Here is a 27,113-nt window from a genome sequence, read left to right on the forward strand (position 1 = left end):
ACACAAGTGTTGTGCTCTTCAGCTGGATTATTTGTAACATTGAAAAAGAAAGAAAACGCTGTAATATTGACTAAATAGGCACTTATGAGGCCCTGTGGTCTAAGCTTGCATTCACCAGCATTCTCCCAAGCAATATTCACAACTCTATCTGGCAGAATGATAACACTGCATAAAATTACATGATATATTGTTAGAACAAATTACATACCTGGTGAATAGAGAAAGTTTCATAACCGTACACATGTTACCCATGGAATGACAGATTGCTAGTACATCATTATGATGTTGAATGTTGTACGTTTTTGTGAGAATTTGGCAGTAGAAATGTCCACATTTTCATTTGAAAAAGCTGTTTAGCATTCTGAAGTGTGTTGGAGTCACATTTAATCACTTGATTTTCACAGACCCATGTCCATGTAAGCTTTGACCAAAGCACACAATACACAGACATGGTTTTATGTACGAATACAGGAGAAAAAGAATCCAAGTTTGAAATAAAAAGATTTATTTTAAATAAAACTCTGATAAATTAAATTTGAAAAATATAGTAATCAAGAGCGTATCAAAACAAATAGGAATGAAATGGCATAGCTTTTGCTGTTTTTTTCTGACATGACTGCTGCTTGATCGTCTACCTACACGGAGGCAGAAAAGCCCACAGACACACTAGTCCAGAAACAGCCACACCACTCCTGTAAAAGAGAAAATCAGTCATTAACACAGCTCAGTACAGATGATATGTATGTTTCTGATGACAGCCTTGTACTTTTAAAAAGTAAAACTTATCTCAGGCAGTCGGGTAACTCAAACTACATCATGGAAACAGCCAGCTATTGATACATGTGTGCAGTAAAGGCAGAGTAATTTCTTACTTGCCAAGGATCTTCCTGTGCAACTTGGAGAAAATTTATGTCATGTCTGCATGCTTTCCTACCTGTGAATACACCGACTTGTAGCCGTACAGACATTAATGCATTCAACAGTTTTTGAAAGCATTATTTTCATGTACTGAAAACACTCTTGGTGATAGGTACAGTGTATGAATTGTTATCAAACAAAAACAACAGCTACACATATTTATCAATGTAGCACATGCCTTGAAACTGAAGGAAACTTCGGACCATACCATAACCAAATCATCGGAGGTCACCAAGTAAAATTTGGTACTGGAGAAACATATTACCTTACATTTTATACCGATATTTAAAATGCCTAATGGCCGCCATTGCTGTCTATTGGCAAAAATTGAATTTAGATTTTCACAAAACTAAAACAGTGAAACTTTTCTCTCTCCAAGAGCTTCAAAATGTACCTGGAAAAGCATTGTACAAACTTGAATCCAGAATTGAATATCTGTCCCCCAGGCACATTCTACTTTGAGACTGCAAAACAATGAGATTCTTCTTTATCATCATTAAAAGTTACAACCATAGACTTTTTCGACTGTCTTTGTTACAACTACTTTCTTCCTACCTATCAATCTAGGACTCCATTTGTTCAGACAATTTAGGTTGGAGATGAGGTTCAAATTCACAAACTAGTGAATGTTTTTATATATTTCACTTCACCACTCTAGGCAGTGGTGCATCTTGATTTTGTTGATGTGGTTGAAAAAGGACTGTGGGAACAAAATGGCAGCAGTAAAAGGACGGGAAAAAATTACGGCATGCCTAAAGTACACTGGACCCCCTAGGATCATACTAATTTTTAAAATTGTTCAGTGTGGGCCAAGTATGCTGCAGTCTTACCAGAATTACATGCACAAACCCTCACACATGACAAATACAGTACTACACATATTTTAACTCACCAAAGAAGTAACCTGACAGTTGGTGAATGCTGCAGCACGTTGTACTTGGCAACCTTCAAGGATTTATGCTTTTGAAAAGCTCTCAGGATATCTTTGGCACTGGGGATGGAAATATTCAAAGACAAAGAAGCAAAGATATTTAGGAAATAAATCTTTCATAAGTATTCCATGATTGTGTATTCTTGTGAGCAGATATCGTCTTGGTATGTGAAATACAAATTTTGCTGTCACATTCATATCATGTGGAATGTTCCACAATAATATCAACTATGATGATCACAGGACCTGTTTACAGGGAATTGCATGTACATGTTGGGGTGAGCAGACAATGGTGGACTCACCTCACACCTAACACAAAGCATGGATGATGTAATACATGTAACTACAAGTGTAATGAAATCTTTTATAACTGGTATTTTTTAGTCACTGGATATCTTCATATGTTAGATACAACTTGATATGGTTCAAAGCATTTTACAATTTTTCAAATGACATCGTACATATCACTTGCTACCAGAATTCTCTGTGTGTGTCACACACACACACACACACACACAAAATTGTACAATCTTGTCATTCCATGAGCCTAAAAATTAAGGCAAATTTGAATTCATACAGGGATATGAGAACTAGCCTCCTTATGCCAAGGAAACAGTGTGGAAGACACAAAAACATTTTCTTCAAATCAGTATTTGTACTCAATGGCTGCATTTACTGGATGATAATTCTCAAGTATATGTATTTCCATATGATATTTGAAGATTCAGAAGAACAACGCACACTCACCCTCTGTAGCTTGCAACTGCTAATATTGCACACTGCTTATCCAGTACTCTAACATCTACAGAATCATACACACCAAAGATTGCTGCTAGCTGCAGAAAACACAAAACAGCAACTGTTATAAAATAGACACCAGTGTAGCAATGCATTGGAAGGATAGAGGGTTCATTCCACAGTTCCAAGTTACCCCACCCTTACGAAAAAGACTATGGAATTATTCTATAGATATCTATGAAGTTCCATAGAGATTTATAGAGTTTTGGCACCATTTTCAATAGAACGCTATGGAAAAACAAGATTCCATAGATAGCTACAGAGGTCTATAGTACATATTTCATATGGGCAAAGACATTTGTCAATTTATTCATGATTGAAAAATAGGATTGCCACCCCAGGTAGATTGAGCCTGATAATCCTTGTACTCATATTGAACTTCAATGAATGTGATGTTACAATACTCAGAAAAAACAAAGACTAAAGATTGGAGAATGCATACTTTTGTATGTTTTTACCAGTATGTGAAAAATTTTGAGTGTGCTTATGTACCGGTATGTGAGAGACATTAAGACATAAAGATAGGCCTGGAGTCCAAAACTATGAAGAGCAGCTTTCAGATTACTGCAAACTACAAGTTTGTCACACATTTACCTGTAGACTATTGGCTTGGATATTTGAATCTGTAATTCTGATATGAAGCCAGTCTGGTCGGTTGGACACAGGATCTGGCCCTCCAAAATTCTGTTGAAAACAAACACCATCTGTTAAAATAATAATACAAACACAAAGCCAACAAAGCTTTATGACACAGAAACTGCTGTTGCCTTAAGAGTTTACATTTTTTATTCTAACTTTTTTCTTATTTCAATTGAGACGATAAATCCCTTATGATCAAAATGGACATCCGATCATAGGGTAATAGAAAAAGAGCAAATTACATTTTTATATCATTACTTGATATCCTACATTCACGAGAAATTTTAAAAAAGCGAGAGAAATGTTATTGCTTGAAATACTAAATCCAGTTTTAAAAAAAATTGATAATTTTAAACTTGACGCTGGTGGTGTATAAAGTACAAACTGAACTACGGCCAGCCATGTGTATTTTAGCCACTGTACTACTATCAATGACAATATAGCACTAATTTGAAAGCTGAGAAAAAGACTAAGTCTTGAGGTTTTCAATGCAAGGAATATGCAATCATTTACTGAACTCACCACATAATCACTGGTGGCCCTGGCAATGTAAACACAGTTTTCACAGTTCCGGAAAGCATGTAAATAGCTGGTGAAGTGCTGTGGCTGACAATACTTTGATCTGAATTGCAATAATTGAAAAAACTCAGCATTGAGCCATTATGAAGGTTGAGACACACAGACAAATGAATGTCACATATGTACCTGACCATTACACCAAAAAAATACCGTCAAGGACAGTGTGCTCACATTCGGTTTGAATTGGTCCATTCGAGAAATATTTAAACCAGGAAAAACAAGAATGACAAAAGCAAATAAGGTCTCCAACTTAGGTACTGGAGGTCATCTTTAGGAACATGCGTATCAACTTCTATAGCAATGGAACAAGCAGATCCTAAATACATGAGCAAATGTCAACTACAAAAAATAGACAGAGAAGGCTTGATAAAAAGAAAAGGTGGGAGCCGGTAAAAAAATGTAGAAGGGATCTGGTAAAAAAGTAATGCTACCTCATCAATCTTCTAGACCCTACCCCCTCCTGAATATCAAATGTTCCATCCCTTGGTATTACATAACGCCAGATGACAGGAAATATTAATGCCATGAGTGTTATCATTCTAATGTAAACAGCACTTAAGTTAGTTACAGATAGTGAAATGCCTTCCACTGTGGGCGGTGATTACAACATCTGGAATTATCCTGGATCCAAATTTCTCATCAGTTCTTGTATTTCTTACAAAGAAAAGTTGCAAAAATTGGTCCGCAATGAAAAAATTCACCTCAGCTTTGTTTTCTGGATCAAATTTTCCTACAAATTGATACCAAATATGACAAAATTATGTTCACAGCCTTCGAAACTGTCTCACAACATATCCTGGGTTGGTGTAGGTCATTTAAGGTCACAAAGTGAGAAAATTACTTAAAATATACAAATTTTGGAGTTTCCCAACACTTTGGTCAGAAAATTTATCTACTGGTAATAAGATCCCTCGGGACTTTATACCAAATTACAAAGCTTTCAAACAAGTAATTTTGAGAACAAGTTTTCTTGACCAAAAATGATAATATTGTCTTAAAAATACAAATTTATATATTTAGAGGTTATAAACGGCAAGCGAGGGTATTTGGTTGCGGATATAAGACCTCTGGGGTGAAAATTAGCATATTTGGCGGGAAGTAATCACCGAGCGAAGCGAGGTGATTATTTCACCCAAATATGCTAATTTTCACCCAGAGGTCTTATATCCGCAACCAAATACCTGAGCGCACCGTTTATAACCTCATTATAATATGTTGAAGTTAAAAATAAGTGGACAATTTCGTTATTTAGGGCCGAAGTTGGAACGACAATTCAGGAGCGCCCAGCCTCATACAAACTCTAAAAAAGAACGTTTCAGAACACGCGCGGTGCACAGTTGCATTCATAAACTACGGTTACGCAACGCATCGATATCGCGATTAGACATCGAATTTGAATAATTTTTTCTTAAAAACAAACGCTCATAAAACTTTAAAAAATTGTGGTGTTGTTACACAGACTCCGCTGCTTACAGTAACTCTTCATTTTTGGTTCGTCAAGCTGCACTAGCCTAAAATTTAACAATCAAAAACAATCTGAAGCCATAGACTTGTTCGACATTACGGTGCGTTGAACTCTCAAGTTGGCGTTCGAAATTTGCGCGAGCTCAAAAATGTTACGCGGCACGCAGGTCTTCTTGTTGAGAATATAAACCCCGGCTCCAGCCAATCAGATTGCCGGATTCCAGCCAAGCATATTATAATTCAGGACAATTTCCACACACCTAACTATTATCATCTCTGTACATCTGTGTACCAATATGAAAGTTGTCTGTCCAGGGGGTTTTAAAAAGAAAATACTGTGTAAGATTTTTTGACCAAAAATGACAAAATTGCTATAAAATAATAATTTTCCCAATTTTGTCATAATTTCAACAAATTAGAAGAGTAACACCCTTGCAAAGATCCAACCCAAATTTGAGATTTGGGCTGGCGGTTTCAGAGAAGAAAAATTTACTGAAAATGAGAAAAATCACCAAAAAATTCAGCAAAAATACAAAATAAAGGATATCTTCATAATATTCATAAAACTGTATAATGTTCACCTAAGGTACTTGCACACAAATTTTCAAAGCAATCAAAACAGCAATTCTCGAGATATCAATTCCTTACCATTTTCAAATTTTGTAAGCTCATTTGCATAATTTTGGCAATGCAGACTTCATTTGAATAAAATCCTATGTATAGCCAAGAGTGCATCCACACATCGAATACCAAGCTGAAACGTGCAGTGGTTTGCATGTTTTGATGATGACGGACATACTGTACGTACATACATACATACATATACACACATACATACAGACGCCATCGACTTCAGCTTATACGATAAACTCACATTGGTATAACCAAATGTGAGCTAAAAACCCCAACATGCATTTTTGTTTTAGTGGTACAATATGTCTATTTATATATCAGGCATTCAGTATAGTAGGTATTACCTTGTCAATATTGAAATTTGATCCAAGGTGCATTTGCAATGTTTATAAGGCTCTTCTGGAGGGAAAGAGTTAATAATCGGTTTGATTTGCATGACTGTGTACACACTGGAGACAAAAATATTCCTTTAACAAAACCCGCGAGCAAAATTAAGAAATGGTAGCACTGTAGTAGAGATTGAAACAGGGTGCTGAAAGCATTCTTCATACAGTAAAAGGAAATGAATGAAATGTTCAAAATGCAATTCTATTGCAACATATCCAGAAACTGCATTTCTCACAGAGAGATAATTGACATTTGCATTTGTTTTTACTTCCACTGGATCACTGTGACTGGCAATGGGTTTTGTTTTGTTTATCTGTTTGTTTGCCCCTTTTTTGTTAACACCACACATTTGCCAATAAACACCATTTGTTGACCCCTCTTATGCTTTTTTTTGTATTACTTTCCATGCAAACACTTTAAGAAAAACTGTATAGGATAGAAGGTAAAACTGGAAAATGTATGACAAGATAATTATGGTACTTGTGTTTATGTCTTGACGTTGGAAATTAAACGCTATTTATGTCATCAGCCAAGATGAACTTACCCCATGTCTTTCACTGCAAGTAGATGACCCATCCTGAGGAAAACTGTAAAACAAGAGATTTTATACAGCCGATATATTTGACAATGTTCATCTGAACACCTGAAAGCTTGGAAAGTCATGGTCTAAGATGATGTGTACGTTCTGTTGCATTACCAAAACACTACAATTCTAGCAAATGCAGCTATATTGGCCATATTGTTGGTCTACGAATACTTGGCTCAGTATGCCTTTTCAAATGTACTTTGCTTTGGAGATGTAATTGAAAACCTTTCAATAGGTTTTCTGAAAATCTGTCTTTGGAGGCCACTACCAATGGTGGATAATGTCATGATGAAGGTTTTACATATTATAATATCATTCAGAGAAAGTTTTACATGTATGTGGAGTATATTTATATATAATCCCATGGTATTTTTCTCTGTTTGACGTCATCGTATACGAGTGTTTTTCGCGGAGCCGTACAACTTCGAGCCGAAGGCGAGAAGTTGTGCAGCTCCGCGAAAAACACGAGTATACGATGACGTCAAACAGAGAAAAATTCCATGGGATTATATATTTATCACATGAACAGTCTTCTTATTTTTCTTTGATGTGGATGGATCAAAATTATTGTAACAAATTGCATGATTTTTATCGCGATTTTGTGTTTTATTTACGCGGATTACTTACATTTAATGAGTAAAGCGGTCCGTCACCCAGGAGATGTGCAAATGTTTACAGGTATACTTTCATTCATAAATCCCATTAAGCTAAAAATTTGATACATGGAATGGTATCTCCACCAATCAGACATACGGATTCGGTCACGTGCGCGTGTCAATCATTGTCTCGCGCTGGAGCGATGCCAAGGCAAGTCTGCCATCGGCGGACATAGCTTTCACCGCGCTGGCGACGGATAACGATAGTATTTTGAGTTATTTAGAATATTTACAATTATATTTATAAAGCGAATGCAACGGCACGATCGAAACAGTAGTGATCATTCTTAGAGATGCTGTGGCTTTTAAAATATCACAAGTTTATGGCCTTGGCGAGCCCGAAAGTTTCAGATCGATGACACAGTACACACACAGTGTACGCTTGTAGGCCTACAGTGGGCACTGCGCGTCACCGCCTCCGCCGGTGGCCATCTCAGTCGTCAATGTTTTCGTCATACGGACTTTGATATTTGCTGTGACACATATATCCCCCGTAGGTACTTCCCAATTTTGTTACTTGACGGGAACTCTGTTTGTTCTGTTGTGAGTGTTGTCCGAGTCAACTTTCGAAATGCATCGGATTCTACAGCGCTGCACTGCAGAGTTTACGCTACAGGTCGACAGCTCAGGTTTGATTCCGATCGAGAAACAACAGAATAATTTGTGTGATGAAGGAATTTATCGTTGTTCGTCGATATTTGTGCCTTCTATGTCGCTTTCCCGAAGTTTATACGGAATTCATTTATTAAGTTGAACTTTCGTTGAGGTGTAGTCTTTCGAGTTTATCGCCAACCGGGATCGCCAGGTACGACTTCGCTTGGCGATCGCCAGGTATAGTACGACGCGACGACGTCCACGTCCACATTGAGCCTTGCGACTGGAGCCGTGACGTTACTGAGCCAAACGATCGACGGTATCCTCATTCGATTCTTTGGGATAGCTAAAGCTTTAGCGACTCGAAATTTCGTTGGGCATGCCTTCTATGTTTCCGTATCTGGATTTGTCGGGTCACCTTTTTGTCAAAATGTCATGAGAGCACGGTATCGATCACGACAAATCGGTCTGTGTCGCGACGTGCACGTACGAACGGTACCATTGCAGGAAAAAAGTTCCGGTTGATGACGTACAACAGCAGTAATATGGATTTCTTATCCGTGCTGGTGTACGTCACACAGGTGGAGATACGGGCCAGTTCATGTGATAAAATCTAGTATACAAGTACCTTGGCGTAGATAGCTTCCTGAATTTTGGATAAATATGATTTTCTTTTCATACACTGTGACTCTCGTTCATAAAGCTAAATAAAATGACCCTATTACTGCAAAATTTTAATAGCACATCTTCATGCTAGTATAGTAGGCATACTATAGCAATTTTACCAAAAGTGTCTAATGTTATGACAACTTACCATATCCTGTAATAAATGAATCATAGCCCGCCTCGTGTGGATGTCCATGCTGCTCTGGCATAGGATTAACAACGTAAAAATCACAATCAAACAAGTGGCAGCAATGAAATTTCTTTTACTGACTTTATTTTTGGTTTGAATAAAGACAAGATGGTGCACTTTTAAACATTTGCCTGTCAATTCTAAACATCAGAGTACATACTATCCACTTTAGAATATATAAGCTATAACAGTCAATTGAAAGTTTCTGGACGTGGACTTTTTCAATAAATAATCTCGGGAGAAAAAAATACCGAAATGTACAATGTGAATAGCAAATGTGATTATGCTAGCAAACTCATACAAGAGTCCCTCCTAATTGTGCTCATACTAACATGCTGAAGACAAGACAACAATGTGAGTAATACCTGGTAATCCGTTGTAGTATTCAGTGCTTTTGTAATATTTCTTTTTCCAAACAAGTAAGAGAAAAATTTTTTTGGCTACAGGTGTGACCAGCATTAGTTGTCCATGAAGTATTGAAATACAAAATTGTCTAGAAACTACCAACGAATGTTTATTTTAATGTTTTGATCTTTTCAAAGATGAGGTATTTACAGTAAAGGCAACTGAACTCCATTTTCTGATCACGTGAATAAAGTCCATGTCTTTGAGAATATACTGAAGTAGGGGTGATCATTTTATCAACAAAATGATCTGCTGGTATTTGTAAATGGTGATTCATCAACCAAGTTGATATTTGTATTTATTCACCAAGAGACAACTATGTCACTTACTGTATTTGTCATAGGCCTCTGCAAAACCTATGTCTGGAGAATGCAATACACAGAAGCGCCCTCTATGGCTGAAAAACAAAAAAAAACAAAACAAAATGAAGCTTCTCAGTACTTGTGAGGTTGATGACAAAGCAAGTATTCCACTTTCTACATTGATTGATGTTGTGCTCCTAAATTATCATTATTATTGCTATTGTTGTTATTATTCTCAGTATCAAATCTTGATTGACAGTTTTGAAACAATTTTAGAACATTTTGGGACCTGACATGTTATAACCAAAACTGTACCTCTAACATCCTATACATGTACCTGCACACATTAATGACAATTACGCATCATAACATCCACCAGTGTTCTGAAGTGTCCAAGGTGTCATTGGGGTGGGGATTACTGAAATGTACAGTGGGGACCTTTTTTCAAACTTTTGTCTCATCTGTGCATTAGCTTAAAGTTTTGTCATCTAATATTAGGTACGTGAGATGTTCACCGGGACAAAGTGCTATGATTATACTGCTTTTTGATAAGCAACATTTCTATACTCGGAACATCACTGGACTTAACAGATTAATTTTGCCTGCGCTTTTTGGTTAAATTGAAAATCTACTTCTATCAGTTAACATCGAAACTTTTTAAATCTTCACATCTTTTTGCAGGTAAATCTGAACATAGTACATGGATCATAGGTCGGGGGTAGGGGGGGGGGGTTTAGGGTTCAATGGGTGAATGGCTAAAAATGCAGCAAATTTTTTCTTTGGTACAGTGAGCCTGTTGGGGGCCCCATTATGGCATACAGTGTATTATATAAGTGAATAGGAAGTTTGACCTCAATCACACAACAATAATGCCCAGCCATGTGGTACACATATGCTATGGCCTAAATACACTTTCCCATGTTAAATGCCTGACTGGACAAACTACATAAAAATGTGATGTAGGTGTTATATGCACTGAAATAAATTGTCTGGTCATGACATAATGATTTAAATGTAAAAACTGTGTGTGGTAGCAGAACAAAATGAAAACAGTGTAAACTGACCACTTGCTTCAGGGTTAACATTCTACACTTGGGGTAACAGGTGTTCCTCAAGCAATAGCCTGTACCACACAGTGTGACATAAATCTCATCCACAGCTTACCTGAGACGCGGTCATTAGTTTTATGGGTGTACTCACCTGTCAAGTGATGTGTAGAGGTCTTCAAGGTTGCTGGATTCACACAAACCACGGTCTGAAAGAACCTGTGTGTAAAACAATAAACAACCAATAATAACATAAAACTGTCGTAAGGCAAAAACAAAATTGATTTGTTTCTTGTCACTGCCCGCATCACTTCAAAGTGTGCGCGTCGACTAATTTTTTATCTTGTTTTCATTTGCCCCTATGGTAAGAAAGGGGAAAATGTATCAAATTCCACCAAAAATTAAAAAAAATTGAAAAAAATCGCGTCGCCGCATCATTTTTGCCACATGTCAATGACCAGAAACAAACCTTTTTTGGCCTAACAACATGCATATTAAGGGTACTTTGATGACTGGTAATTTGTTCCACTCTATCATCTTGGCACACAATAGCACATTCAAATATTGTCTAGGCAGTTAGAATGGGAAAGTGTATTTAGGCCATAACATGTATGTTATAAAAATAAGACGTTTAAAAATGATCTAAAAGGACAATACCATCTTGATACTGATATCTCTGTGGTGTTCACTGTTGATAATTCACTGACATTTACACTGTTTATGTCCCAACTTCAGGTACTGCCTGAATAAGAATTATGATTACTGAAATTTTAGAAAATGTGTACCCACCAGTTTTCATTTGAAATTGAAGTTACACTTTATTGAGGGATGAAATCTCACCTTTTTGAATTTTCTGGCAAGATGTTTGGTATCAAATATGAAGGGCAGTATTCTGTGCACTTTCTCTTTGAATTCCAGATATGTAGCTGTGTGAGAGAAGAATGTTTAACGCAGTCACTTCAAATCATCATTACAGTAACAACACTCATTGCTACATTGTTTGTATTCCTGTAGTCTTGAAAGCAGTCCTGAGAAGGCAGTAGTCAGGAGTCAAAATTATCAAATACTATAGATGACTACTTTTTAACTTGCAGTGTAACTAATAATAATAGACTGTGGTTACATACAGTGAAGCATTACACTGTGGTGAGAGACTGGTGCAATATTGGCTTGAAGTCCCTGCAGTTATGTGCAGCGTCTCTGAGCGGTTGCAATGTCTCTGATTTTAGGAAGGCAAGGTTCCTCTTTTTATGATTTCACTTTCGTTGGGAAAAGTCACTACGGTAAGACACTGGCACAGTATTGGCATGAAATCTAGTAAGGTGAAATGTCTCTTAAGGTTGAAATGTCTTTGATTTGAGAAGGCAATAAAAGTTCCTCATTTAATAATTTAGGTCTTTTTATGTGAAAAGCCTATGAGTCATGAGAAAGGCACATGATGGAACTGACAGTTTCTCTAGGTGGATAGTATCTCCGGTTGGTGCAATAACATATAATTGGAAGACGTGCTTCAAAGCTAAAATGTCAAAAAGAATGTTATCAATTAACTGTCTTGTATTAAAGAAAGTATGCTCATAGTGATTAGTTATGTACGAATGTATTTCTTAACAGCTGTTGCAATCCTGAGAGTATGTGTATTTTCATAGCGTTTTGATGCTGAGTAACATGTGCTCCCGAGTACTGAAATTTGGGCTATGTTTACCATTAAAACAAATTATCCCCTAAGAAATACCAATTTTATGTGACCGATAAATACTGTCTCCATGCTGGCATGTTTCATTTTCATCAACTTCTGTAATATCTCTGTTTCATTGTTTCTAAGATAGCTGTCTTTTGAGACAAAAAAAATCATCAGTTGGTATGACTCTCAATAGACTCTTTCACAATCCCTCCCTAGCTACACACTGTGGCTGGTGTAGCCGAGCTCAGTGAACTGGCACAGCTTGGCCGGCTTGTGCTGAGCCAGGCCACATCAGTGAGGGGCTGTGGGAGAGTCTGGACTCTCACCTGGTAATGGCCTGTGTAGTTTTTCAAAGATGAAACACAAATCCAACAGCATATTATGACCAACAACAGGCTATAAGAGAAAAGAAAACATTAGAAGACTATGGTATAACATTATATGTGGCATATTTTCTAGAACATAGTATACACACAGAATTCTTGTCAAATAACACAGAACTATGGTAAGGCAGACCATTTTTCTACAGAGAGAAAAGAAGCTGCTTTTTGAAAACATACTCAGTTCTTTGAACCATCTTGATGTCTCAATTCAAAACATCCTTTGGGAAATCTATTTTAATCAAAGGTGCAACCAGGGCAACACCTGATATGAAGTAAGGAATTCCTGGGAAAAATGTTTTCAGAATGCGTGAATAGAGATGGTTCTTAAAGTAAGCCAACGCTTATGGGAGGATAATAAATGTCCTCAAATGATAAGGACTTCATGTCACGTAATTAATAGAGAAATCTTGACTTGTAACAGAGAATTCTTGACTCGAAAGCGAGAGTTGCCTTGGTTGCATGTACAATCAGAATATGAAGAGTGGGCTATATCCAGCTATACCCATGGTGCGCCAGTGTTAGGTAATCAATCGACTCCCCAATATTTGTGATACTGTTGTGTTCCCTTTTGTGAGATTTTGACAGCTACATCTTAATTCTGAATGGGCTTCTCATTATGTGGGCATCAGTTCAACTTTTGATGAACACAGCAGATCGACCACAGCATGAACACACTCAGAAACTTTTAAGGGGCATTTGGTGAGAGTTGAATGACTTAGCTGGCTAGTTTACTGGTAGTCTCTGCTGACTTTTCAATAATCGTCATGACATTGTATCTTTCATGAAATGATATTTCATGGCAGGAAAACTGAGAGTCTGCCTACTATATAAGAAATTATTAAGTACTTTGAAAATACCAAACTTCAAGTTATCAATTTATTTTATTTCTTTTGAACTACAAACAATGCAAATTCTTTTCTCAAACTAAAAACAAATCAAGCAATGTTAATAGTGATGTTACTATGTAAGCCCACACTTTTGTACCAACAGCAAACAAGCTCTACATTGTGAGAAAAACTTACATAGTATAATGATAGATAACTTTGATGAACTTAATCCGCCATGGTTATCCCAGGTTCCCTTGGCTGAAAAGTCACTTTTCCGTCACTGTGGAGTGAGGATTTAATAACTGTAAAATGGAGTTCATACTTTCAGAATGAAGTTCTGATTTTCTCTCCATCTTTGCATCATTAGGGATAAGCAAACAGTGGGCTGGGTGCCCACTCTGGTTAAGAAACAAATAAGTACCAGTATATGAAAAGAAATAGAAACAAACAATATACAACTGTTGAATTCCTATGTAACTTAGCAACCACTTGGTAATGGTTTTACATTTATCTACTAACCCAATATCTGTGGTATGAAAGGAGAGCAGTATACTTTGTACCTTTTTGGCTTGGACAATGGCTTGGAAAACCTTTGAGAAACCAATGACCTTCTCCAGCAACCTGTGAAGACAATAATAAAAAGAACATTGACGAAAGGCATTCTGCTCATTTCAAGCTGAAAATTAAAGTTGAATAATCACGAAATTAATTATTTCTATTATAAGATACCGCGAGTAGTTACTATCACTGGTACCAAATCACAAGAAACAGGATAATACAGTTCTACATATGGTTGGATAATAATATGTCGACTTTCTTTTAAGAAGGTACCGGTATATAATATTCCAAAACTGAAGTGGGAAAACAGAAAATATCCAGTTCAAATGCACACTGACTACCATTATTTGGCAAGTAAGTTGTTACATGTGGGTGTAACAACACCTGCATTGGCACACTACATCTACAAAATGTTGTCATATTTTTAAAGGTTTAGCACATACAATAGCTTTCGATAAGGTTTTCATTATTCCTATGATAGGTAACAAGTCTATATTCTTCTTCTTCTGACCTTAAGTATGTTGAAATAGAAAATATCAAACTCAAGAGCAAACTTCATCGTTTACAATAAGTACCGGTAATGTTTTCATTGACAAATAAATTCTAAATAACATTGGATATTGCACACATGCAGGCTGTATATTGACCAGTGGCCATGATATGCTATGAAAGCTAGTTTATTCCATAATTTCAACATCAATGTATTTTATTACAACCATGCCAATAAATTGTTGACATATTAGAATCAGCATCATGTCAGTGTATGTCATGGTGGGGTGTGTACTGAGTTGCTTAATAAGGGTGCACAGTCCTGGTCGTAAATTTGTAAATCAGAGAATGGATTTGAACATGAGCAAATAAAGCCCACTGAATAATGGTTGGGTTGTGTTTTGATGAGTTACAACATGTCAACATTATTTTGCAGATTTGTAATCACTTTACAAATAACAGTACTTTGTTATGTTTATTGCAACAATTATACAGTCTATTGTCGGGACATGTCTTTTTCGCACGGGATAGGAAACACTACTGCACAACAAGGCTTGGGACAATAATTTCTTCAAAGACTGCAGCTGCATACCCCGTCTCAACCGTTTGCCTTCCCTTTCAATACTCAACATGTATACGTATACTGGTATGGTGTTGCCACTTTACCATAATACAAAGAAGCCAATGGTTATTTGGTATTTCATTACCTACACGTAGTACTGTTAACTGTAACACTCACAGTGGCCAACTTGATATCCATAAAGACTATTTTTCTCAATATTCATTAACAACTCTTCTACAAATACCATGTACAGGTTTTACAACCTTCTCAGTAGATACCACACTTATCTGTTACCCACTGTTGTCTGCACACACATAACAACTAGTCTAACACATATTGATCCTACAACAATTTGTGTCGAACCAAAATCATTCCTTTGGCACTTTAACTCTACGGCCCATAGAATTAAAACATCAGCTTCCCAGTACACTAGATAATACATTTTAAGGTAGAAAGGGCATCGGGAACAGATATTCAAACTCCCAGCTTTTCATTCTGGTCTACTGCTTGACGTGTGGCTCATTTATAGCTCTTGGGAATGAATTAGATATTTCTCCACAGGGAAGGCAGCTATTTTGAATTTCAAATATCGGTCAAGTATCAAGTACTTGGCTTCTCTAGTTCCAAACTTTGCAATGTGCCCCCTGATTTTATTCTTGATTTGATAAAGTTTGAGCAAAACTTTAAGTCTTTCACTCTCGAGGCACATACTACCTTAATATGTACAGGTAAAGTCTCAGCTCATACCTTTACCACCTTACACGCCAGACTTCTGAGTAACATTGGGGAATTTCTTGAAGTTCTTTATCAGTCTTAAATTTCTAGTATCAAAGAAAATCCTTTTTGCATCAGCAGGGAACCATTATGACACTTTCTTTTTCACAGAAAGTACAGGTACACTTTATATTTGAGATCAGATACAGAAGTTCAACCATACCTCTCCTCCAGACATTCTGAGGATTCTTCAAGTTCATTCCTGGATTTGTTGGAGATCTTCTGAATTCTGATCTATGAAAATAAAAAAAATCCTACCTCAATAAAGGAATGGCACTTTAACTGGTTAGGAATGACTTATGGAATTCAGAAAAATTGAGCTTTTAGCACGGTGTAGGGACTGTGTTTTGAGTTAATGAGATCAAAGCTGGCCTTTTTACCACTAGCTTTGATGGCATCTGCAAGAGTAGTGAAAATCCATGAATACTGTGACCTTTGACACATGATGAAATTTTGTTCAAGGAAAGAGTAGACTACTGAAAACAACAAAAATGAGTTTCACTCTAATACACAGTCAAACCAAGAACATTGAAATATTATTTTCCTGCCAAGGTTATCATAACTGTCACAAAAAAAGTCAATCAGTTTATAATGATTTTTGAGCATGTTCTGTAAATCTCTCATATTACATGCTGTCCTGTTTATCTCCTTGTCAATGCCATGTCAGGACTAATATGCTTCTGCACTATAACACATATCATGTTGTACTCATAAACTATTTGCAAAAGTAACCTTTTGCCCTTTATCTAAATTCAGTCAACATCATTCAACATTAACAGTGTAACATAGAGAGACAAACTTTCTAAGTTCCCCACATTTATGCCGACAGATTTTTAGAAGAATCTTGCAAATCAATTTATTTCTCCCTGCTTCTCCTCACAAAATGACTGAGAAAACATGTCAGCACAGGCTTTCTATAGCAGGTTAAATTTAATTAGTCTTTTCATCAAAATATGTCACTATTAATTCTGTGACATACAAGTTTAACTTAAAGCATGTTGTCTAAGCTTACAATACTTCTACCTGTGATAACGCCAGAATGCATACTGACCTCTCCCAGTTCATTGACACTTGTCCAGATCTCTGGAAACTGTCGCCTCAAAACAGCTTGAACCTTCAGGGAAGTGAAACCAACTTGTAGATCTAGAAATAAAACAAATTACTTGCATTAAATGCAAATTGTTTCACAGGATCTACCGGTACTTGTACAGAGGTATGATATATTTGCAGACCACTGGTACAATAAAGTCTCAGGATGTATGAGGATAACAGAAAATATTACAGAAATTAGTTTAAATTTCATCAAAAATATTATTTGATTAATTAATTTATTTATTCACATTCACCTGCTTTATTATTATTTTTTATTTGGAATTCTGGTAATCTGTACCTGTGTAGGGCTCTTTGGTCAGATAATTATAGTCAATGTCTATTCTTATTGCAAGCTAAAATAATAGTGCACCTATTATTTCAACAGTAAATATAAAGTTTCCTTGTACTGTAACAACATCCTGCACCAGTAGTCATTTGGTGCATGGGTTCTAGCTAACAGAAGGAGAATGGTGCCTCTGAATGTAAGATATACAACACATTTTGCAAGTAATCGTAAGCAGAACTATCTCATTATGGTGGCTTGTATATTGTTTCTACACAGATTCCAAATGTTGTCACATGCTGGCTGGCACTTTTCAGTGTGAGAGTGATAGCAGTGGGGTCACACAAAATAACAATATAACATACAGAAGTTTGTCTTTAGAGAACTGTACATTTATGCAGGTAGCATTACTGGTATGCATAGGTCATACTATGTTGTACAGCTAAATTATCATACATCTACAGCACAGACATAGCAGAACCTGTTGCATTTTCACTATTTTGTCACATCTACTTGTCATCACTTTCACGTAGCTGGTTTGTCATAATCTCATCATCATGATCATCAACATAGCCTTCTGTAGAACTGTACCATGCATTGCATCAACATGCATGTAACATCAGCATGGCATCCAACAGAACTTGCCTGGTATCATTAAAAAGGATTGTAAATTGAGGCAGGAAATAAAAAAAAAATTTTACTGAGATTTGTAAATCAAATTAGATAACCTTTGTTGAGTGAATAACATATATGAAATGTTATAATTACATAAGCTGATCAATTATCAGCAATGGTTTAGAGTAGTAGCCTTTGTATAGGAATGGTGTATACTGGGATGCATAAAAGCAGTACATATGTATGACTAATACACAGAAAGGAAAGAAACAGGGAACTCTTTGCTTGTTTCTTGCAACTATGTTTGAAAGATATTCTCAATGTATGGATTACATAAGACAAGTCAAATAATCATTACATCTGAGAAATACCTACCTGGTTTGTTTTCTAAGAGCAGTTGTTCATCTTCTTTGGCTGTCGGTATCCATTCTGCCACAGCTGAGGTGTATTTGTTGAGGAGATACTCATCAAGGTGCTCTCTGGACAGAGATGGTAGAATTCACACATTTTCATGATCAGATCAGGGTCCAAGGTATTGCCAGCAAGGTATGTAAATAAATGAATGTGACAATATGATCCCATGTTGGAATATAAAAAAATTAACAACTTACACTTTCTGGCTCGTTTACCATGTATGTAAAAGATCAAGTTTACAACTGAAGAAAAGGACAAAAAATATGGGCCAAGGTTTGTTTGAGCAAAGGTCAAATCAATCCTCAATTGAACAGAGACAGTGGACAGAGTCTAAGCAGTGGTAAAGACAACAAGATATACACATCTGTACCATGTACGGTACTTGTACCATTTAACAATGCATGCAAAATTCTGTGAAGACAACTGTACGCAACTGTAATGTACAACATCTAATACCGTACTCGTCCGAGTATAAGCCCCGGTTCGGCAACACTAAACAGCGGTAAAACTAGGGGAGGGGCTTATACTCGAGCAACCCCATGTTATCTGGCATGGACGCTTAATTTATGCTAATTTTATGCACGATTTTTTTCAACACCACTCGATCTTTCTATCGCTTTCAAAATCGACTTACACATCCAAAGAAATTGATTGTACAGTCTCTGAATACAGAAGTGACATTTTGGTGAAATTTCAGCGTCAAAAAACCCCCAAACTTGAAACAAAGACGTCATGTGTATGCTGCTGATCAACAGTAATGTGAACAGCTTCAACAGGCATGCATTGCCCACACGGAAAGGCAACTCAATATTCCAATATCAAACTGTCTACATCTTGTGAAAACAACAACATAGCAGTGAAATTGTAATAGTCACCAGGAAAAGTCTTCACAAATGAAAGGATATTGCTTCAAACAAAAGAAACTGCATGTTTCAAGCATGAAAACATCGTGGCCGTGAATGAAAATAAACAATGGCGGACGTAAGTGAGACTATTCTATTAGGCGACGGGGTGAGTAGGGTCAAAGAATCAAGATAATGCTGGAAAAACGTGTCATTTTCCTTACGATATTGTCAAGGGAACTCCAGTTTCCCATTGTTTTAACATCTTTTAATGGTTTCTTTATCATCTAAAATAAATTTTACCAAGTTAAATGACCAAATATACTCTCCTAACCTTTCTGTATTTGAGTTACACTAGGGTAGGGGCTTATACACGGATGTAATGCATTTTCTAAAATCCTCTAAAATCAGTAGGGGGGCTTATACACGAGCAGGGGCTTATACTCGGACGAGTACGGTAATACATGCAAAACCTAGGACAGTACTTGTACTCTAGTATTAGGTAGCAGTTGGTATTTGTTCTGATAAAAAGAAAGTAAAGTGAAACGTACTGATTCTGACAATTCTCACATTTTCCTACCTTGACAACAGAATTGGCTGCAGATGTAATTGCTGTCGTAATTCTCTCTCCTGGTCACCATTGAGATATGGTATTCCTTCATAGATAAACTAAAGAATTTAAGATGAATAAACAAAAAAACAAACAAACCAAAAATAAAAAAAATTCTCAAAGAGGATATGTTGATTGTGACAGTGCATATAACCTATTTGTAAATCTAAATGTACTCTGAACTATTTTCCAACAAGTCTTTATTATATTCTTAACGTTACATTTTCAAATTTTTTGAGTAACTGCTCCAACCACAACAAATAATGAACATCTAATGGTACCTCCAACATGTTCTTGCACTTACCTTGTTAAAATCTAGCTTGTGTTTACAAAGAAACTCTACACTGGATGCCTATAGAATAGGTATAAAAAAACAATATCTCTCAGTGATACTGATTGAGGTAGCACAACAGGAATACAAGTAATGATAGAAACAAATGTTTCATGTAAACAACAACGCTCATAGATTTTTTTAGAATTTCTCACAAAAAATTACCATCCCATAAAATGATAAAAGATTAAAAAAAAAAAAGCTCTCATTACAGAAGATTTTATTATTTCTACATTTACTGGTAGACATCCATACCTGACAGGCAAAGTTATCATCCACAGTGGAACAGGCAATTGGAAAGAGATAAAAGTTGTACGTTCTTGATTCATACCTGAAATGACAATTTTGAAAAACAACTCTGTGAAAAACCTAAAGGCTGTAAAAGTTACACAAAATAATTTGACATGCACTTTTAAAATGCATTTTTTATCAACTGGGCTATTTGATGATAGAACAGAATAAACTAGCTCTTCAACCTTTTTTATTTCCATAATTTTACTCCTGTTGGCTCTTTTATGAAGTATTACTGTGTACTGCCTAGATTTCAATACTGCATACATGCCTTTTAAATTGCCATATTTTGTGATTGATGTGTATGTGTTTTTTCACTGCTGCAATGCTCAATTGCCCAAGATTGGGATAATAAAAATTTGTTGATTGATTGATTGACTGATTGATAAATATTCTAAGTGGATCAAAGAAGAACCATCAATCAGAAAGTGAGCCCAGAGGACTTTCTGTATGGTGTTACAGTTTACAATATTTCTTGAAGAAACAAGCATTGAAGAAACAGTATTGATACAAGAAAGTCAAGGCCTAATATCACTTGCAAAGAGGACATTGTATTTTTAAAGCAGATTATTTTAAATAACAAAGACGCAAATATGGAAAAGGAAAGCAATCATTTCATATTCTATAGATGTTTGAGCCTACTTTTTGATTTTGCATTATGTGTAAACTGTTTGATCAGGAATTTGTGGCTTCATAGCATATCTTCATGTCGACATGTCTGCTTAGTATAGTTCTACCTTGGGATCAGATATTGGAGAATATGTAAGGCATGTTCCATTACTCTATCAGTGAACAATGGGTAGGCTTCACAGTTGACAGAACTACTTTATTCATAGTGGAAGGAGTAAGGTCTGTGCCTACACTGTGTTCAAAGCTCTTCATAGCATGTTAATGGTATATGTGAGATTTACTTGGGTGTGGTTAGAGTGATCTTTATGTCATATAGAAATGATTTAAAGACAGACAACTACCATACATGCTTTTGACATGTAATGATGTCAAAAATAGGAATAAATCATAAAGGACAACAGAACAAATTTTTGTCAGTTTTATCAACTGCGTCCAAACCCCTTGCCATCTTATGCAGTTATTTCAGAGCAGGATGTGGGTTTTCAACATGCATCTCTAAATAGCATGACATCTTGCCCTTCTATCAACCACAATACAATGAACGACCCCTACGGTATAGGCTGAGTCTGGGGACATTATCCTGGGGGCTTTACTCAGATACCAGTTCCCATGGTAAACAACAATTCAATGCAAGTTGTTCTGTCACTTGCATTGCATTGGTCTCCTGACAACCAATAAGAAACAATGACGCTGGAACCCAGGGACGTCAGTATACCACTATTACCAGTACTACCAGCGCTCTCAAAAATATCACACTTGGTCGTTTGGCATTTCTCAGTTTATTTAAAGCGAGTTTTGTTGTTGACAAACAAGTTTTGGAAGATGTTGGCAGTCAAATGTCAACTGTAATGAGTACAGAAAAATCATTGCAGCATGTCATAAGACACCAGACTTTGATGTGAGAAGTTTGGATTCCAACAAATACCATTGAGGGACTACATTTCCTTTATCCCTCATATACATGTAACATTCAAAAACAACCTGTGAGCAAATTGCTGAGTCAATAAATATTGTTTAGCAAAAGGGTACTTCAACCTATTTTTTTTCACATCTTGAAAGTGGTATGGACAATGAACTGGTGAAGGTTCTTCACACTGTCAGAAAGAAAAGCCCTCCCTATTGCAGTTCTCAACAATAAAAAGTGTTGAATAGTCACCTGGTGAATGAGTGACTGGGCAATCACAGTGATTTCAAAACAGGACATTTTTACCACATGAACAGTTTATAAATGAAGGGCTTTGACATACCATAACAACACTTGTGAAAAATGTTAATTTAAATGAACATCAGTACACCAGGTGTATCCATCTAAGGTTGCATGCTGAAATTTTGTAGGAGGTAGGAAACAATTGTTTCTCATTCAATTTGATGTGCTACCAGTATAAAATGTTGTTTAGAGATTAAAATACCACCTAAAGTGCAACTGAAGTGATATTGTAAGTTTGGCATAATGAATCATCAGTCCGGATTATGTCCATATAGAGGGTAGTAGGAAAAGCCAATGGCGTACCGTATATGTAATGAGGTTAAAGCAAGAACCAATCACATACTGCATATGTAATGACGGTTAAAGGTTAAGTGAGTTCACTTTGAATTACGGTAGTTATTCTGAGATCGCGATCTGACCTGACAGATCCATCGTGACCGATCGAGTGAGAATGTTGGCTACCCGGAGGTGTCGAGTCAATTTGCGACGTTCTACCGTGTTAAAAATTGTAAGGATTTCTTCAGGAATAGTTTTCTGAGTTTCTTTACCTAGACCATGTTCGACAAAGAGTTATTGGACGTTTTTCGTACTCTTTAGCAGCTTCTGATCAACTTCTCGGCGATTGATTCAGCGCGCATTTTGTGAGCGAAAGGTCAATCGTACCGGGAAATGCAGGGTGATCGAAAAAATCGTGCTCCATTGTGCTCCGATCATTGACAAGAACAGTTGACCCATCGTTGCAAAGCTTGAAACATTCTCCATGCTACAGATGGAAAGGTTAAATAATAATTGACCAAAAATAGGCGATATTTGGCGACAAATAACTTGCTGTAAATTTACAAGGGTCAAATCCTGATTTCTAGGAGCGGTACCTGGCCAGGAAAATCATCCAAGGAAGTAATATTCGATGTAATAACCACCAGTGTCAGTCGCCATCTCGACCGTACTGAACATCGTTCATAACGTCTACATCTAAAAACTACCTAGTGCTAAAAATAAAGGGTGAAATCTGGCCGAAAGTTCCGAACTCATTACAATCTGTGAGCCAAGGATTGCATGGTTAATTATTCATGACGTTGACGGCAACAGGTTCGCTGATTGGTCAATCGTAATATCCTCTCTATGGACATAACCTGGACTGATCATTACTTTGAGTCTTGTCCTGTTGACAGACTGAGGCTGGCACTTGGTCAGCAGTAATATTGAAAAATGATCATCATGCAAGAACTCTTGACCATTACCACTGGCTAAACCACTAGTAATAGTATACTGGTAATGGTACAATGCTGTAGTGGTACAATGCCACACACACAGTTTGAAAAAAAATCAAAACTACCACAGTATGGTAAAAGTCATTTTAAAAACTTTTCATAATCCTGTACTTGAGCCAGCTTACCTCTATTGATATTATCAGTGCAGCTTGTGATAATTAAGATTGTTTAGCTTCAGCAAGTCACATTTCAGGTACAATTTTGACAATAGATGATGTGTGAGCATAATTCTGATTGGATTTGAAATTCCCCACTCGTGGAAAAGATAACAAATGGGATATAAAATCTAGTATGAACAAAATTACCATACAACAACTGATCTCTAACCTGTAAGGACATTTTATACCTTGTCCTTGCATTGATGGGAAACCATGTGATAAATCAAGAAGGGCATGAAGGCCTGGTGACAAAAATTTACATTTCATAGCAGCTGTCAAGGCTGTAATCTTTGGAAAATGTATATAAAAGAAAAAAGAAAAATATTCCCATTATACTAAACAGGATGTGAGGGCTGGCTTTCATTGTATTCTGAGCACTCTTGATATGCTACTTAGTATTTGGTTCATTTACTCTTGAAGGACAAGAAATTCTTTTTTACTTGAATTCTGCCCTTTCCAAATATTTCCATGTTTCTATTTGTTAGGCTGTGAATTAGGCTAAAAAATTCCATGTACCCGCATTCTGGTGTGGTACCCCAGTAAATTTTACCAGAGTTCCTGGTTCACATCACTTGAGTTCATCAGGGGATAATACAAATGGTAGTAGAGTTCAAAAACCATTACCTACTAGATCTTTCTAAACTTTGACCAAACACTGTACTGTTGACTTGAATATTGAACAATCCCTTGACCTTGACTGACAACTACCGTATATGTACCACCACACTGTGCTGGACGGCTCACTGGTAGTTTCACAAGTGTGTGCCAATTCCTTTCAAAACTCTACATACATCACTGTTACACATGCAGATGATGGATGACATATTGCATGAGTATTGGTTGCCCTCTTAACCACTTGACTTGTCGGAGGACTTCACGGCAAATATCTTGCAGTTTCTTTTTTTAAATTTATAAACCGATAAATATCATATAATCAACACAAAGTTCACAGCTACTACCAGTTCCAGAATAACTTAAGTCTCACTCAAGGAAAACTTGAAGTCCTGAAGTGTTATAGAGAAATTAAGGCATTTATAATCACTTGATAGCCTGATATTCTAATCATATGTGAAATTTAATCATAATACACATCATCTAGCGATGAGATTAGTGGGGGCTCTTCCCACTTTATATTGAGCTCTTACACTCTTTTCTTTCTTGTACAAACTCCATTCAGCGGTACAGCAACAATCAATGCTGTTGTGGTTACCCCAGGTAAAAGTGTCATTGCCGCATTTCATCAGTTTCTGTGAGTAACACTTACGATCACTTATCACAGATATAGGACTGTTCCTTGACTATTGTAATTATTGCATAATAAGAATACTAGGAGGTGATCCTATTTTCATCTCATATTCTCACTCAGACCACAACCCTCAAGAGACCCTACTCAGACTGGTAACCAATGTGTTCATTGAAACTGTGGTATTGTACTGGTAGTTGTGGTACAGAGACATGTCAGATATCAAGGAGCAGATTCTTGTCAACACTTGACTTCTATGACTATCCAATAAAAGTGATCAATCAGTTCAACTTGAGGAGCACTTCACGGTAACAAAGGACAACTCAGTGCATGTCAAAGTTGTGGGCTAATTTGCAGCATCGTGGACACTGTTGTCCAATGGATTGGCTGAATCTTACTGTTATAATTGAATGATACAAATAGACTCCCTAAGTCGCTGTGAATCGTGACAATCGACCAATCAGATATTACCTTCCGAGGATGCTACACATCAGCAGAAAGTAAAGATGTCATATGCAAATGATGATGTTTGAAGGATAAGTTGAAAAAGTGTAAAATATTCATATTGAAAGCATGCATGTATTGCCCCGTGTGCATAGCAAAAGTGTTATCAGAATGTTAAGGATTCCTTGTGCCTATGAGATTAGGCTTTCATCATAAAGTGAGTGCTGTACCGACATACAATGAAGGTATATTCTCAGATGGTCAAGTGCTGAAAGCATGAAAACTTGGCTGAAGTTAGAAGGCAAAAATGACCCACACAACTGTTCAGACTACAGTTTCATGAAATGTAGTTCATGAGATTGGTGCCAATTTTGATACCAAGAATAAGTAAAATATAAAATAGCAGATCAATATCACTGTACAACTCTCCAAAACATAACAAAAATTGTTGTAGGCTTTGGTGCTTGACCATCAAATGTTCCTTGACATTCTGTTTCTCTTTATTACTGTTAGTCAGAGTTGTTCATATCTTGCAAAGTTTGCCAGGGATAATCCTCAGACTGATGTCATAACTTTACGAGAAAATACAAGTAAACAAAACAATTAACGTGATTTATGTTGGCCTAGTATGTCATCGGCCCAGAACTATTGTGCCGTGCAAAGATTTCAAAGTTTGTGTTTTAAAAACCAACTGGTTTGGATCTAACATCCAAATAAATCACTAACAGAGAATTGCACACCTGACACGTCATTTGGAATGACTTTGGTACAACAGAAGGGAATAAAGTGCATCCCTCTACATACGACATGTCTGACGTTACTATTGTTTCGGACTACTAAAGTCTGAAAAAATAGAGTGACAGTACATGATTAAAAATACCTGGTGCATTAACATTTCCAATAACTGATCAATCTGAACAAAATTATAAGTGTCCACTTATCAGTGTGTTTGTTCAGGTTGGGAAACAATTGGTAAATGATTTGGAAACCCTGCTAACAATATTTCTATTGTCCCCTTGTCTGATTGCATTGATATACTGAGGGGAACCTTAGTAAAATGACTGGAAATAATGAGTGCATCCCCAGCATATGTCTGGTGTTATTGGACCACCAAAGTCTGAACAATTTGAGTACCTGTTAGCATCACTTGATCAATACTTGTTTACCTATTACTTGATCAATAATACTTGATGAACTGTTTCTGTAACTGATCAATATGAACAAAATTAAATGTAGAGATAACGAAATGTCCACTTATCAGTGTTTGTGCCAAGATTGGGGAACAATTGGTTAATGATTTGGAAACCCAGCTAATATTTCTATTGTCCCCTTGTCTAATTGCATTATACCAATGGGGACCCATGTAACATTCATCTGCTTGCTGCCTTTAACAAACACACTGTTTATTTGTAAATTTTTTGCCACTCTATTTAGAAATTGGTTGCTTATACTAATCGAGGAACATGCCATGGCTACTGATACATCTAACTTTTATCAGATTGGGTTACTGATCTTACACTTACAGCAGGATAGTTTTGACGACACATCCTTCATAAGTATGTATCATGCATGGATTTTTTTGTTTCATCACAAGTATGTATGGTGCAGCATTAC

General features: G+C 36.5%; 1 protein-coding gene across 1 annotated transcript in view; it reads right to left on the bottom strand.

Moving 5' to 3' along the window:
- Positions 1–482: 482 nt before the first annotated feature.
- Positions 483–27,113, bottom strand: part of LOC139144894 (poly(A)-specific ribonuclease PNLDC1-like) — a 59,402-nt gene continuing 32,771 nt past the window's right edge. Inside the window, exons 4-21 of the mRNA XM_070715718.1 lie at positions 20,511–20,586; positions 20,229–20,276; positions 19,895–19,983; positions 18,434–18,537; positions 17,120–17,211; positions 16,232–16,302; positions 14,246–14,306; positions 12,802–12,871; positions 11,635–11,720; positions 10,949–11,013; positions 9,776–9,843; positions 9,000–9,053; positions 6,894–6,936; positions 3,809–3,908; positions 3,242–3,331; positions 2,597–2,685; positions 1,811–1,909; positions 483–692 (exon numbers count right to left, since the gene is read on the bottom strand). Of these exons, the coding sequence (XP_070571819.1) occupies positions 632–692; positions 1,811–1,909; positions 2,597–2,685; positions 3,242–3,331; positions 3,809–3,908; positions 6,894–6,936; positions 9,000–9,053; positions 9,776–9,843; positions 10,949–11,013; positions 11,635–11,720; positions 12,802–12,871; positions 14,246–14,306; positions 16,232–16,302; positions 17,120–17,211; positions 18,434–18,537; positions 19,895–19,983; positions 20,229–20,276; positions 20,511–20,586 (1,366 nt within the window). The 3' untranslated portion in view covers positions 483–631. The remainder of the gene's footprint in view (positions 693–1,810; positions 1,910–2,596; positions 2,686–3,241; positions 3,332–3,808; positions 3,909–6,893; positions 6,937–8,999; positions 9,054–9,775; positions 9,844–10,948; positions 11,014–11,634; positions 11,721–12,801; positions 12,872–14,245; positions 14,307–16,231; positions 16,303–17,119; positions 17,212–18,433; positions 18,538–19,894; positions 19,984–20,228; positions 20,277–20,510; positions 20,587–27,113) is intronic.

The sequence above is a fragment of the Ptychodera flava genome, chromosome 12, assembly GCF_041260155.1.
Source record: "Ptychodera flava strain L36383 chromosome 12, AS_Pfla_20210202, whole genome shotgun sequence".
Classification (NCBI taxonomy): Eukaryota; Metazoa; Hemichordata; class Enteropneusta; family Ptychoderidae; genus Ptychodera; species Ptychodera flava.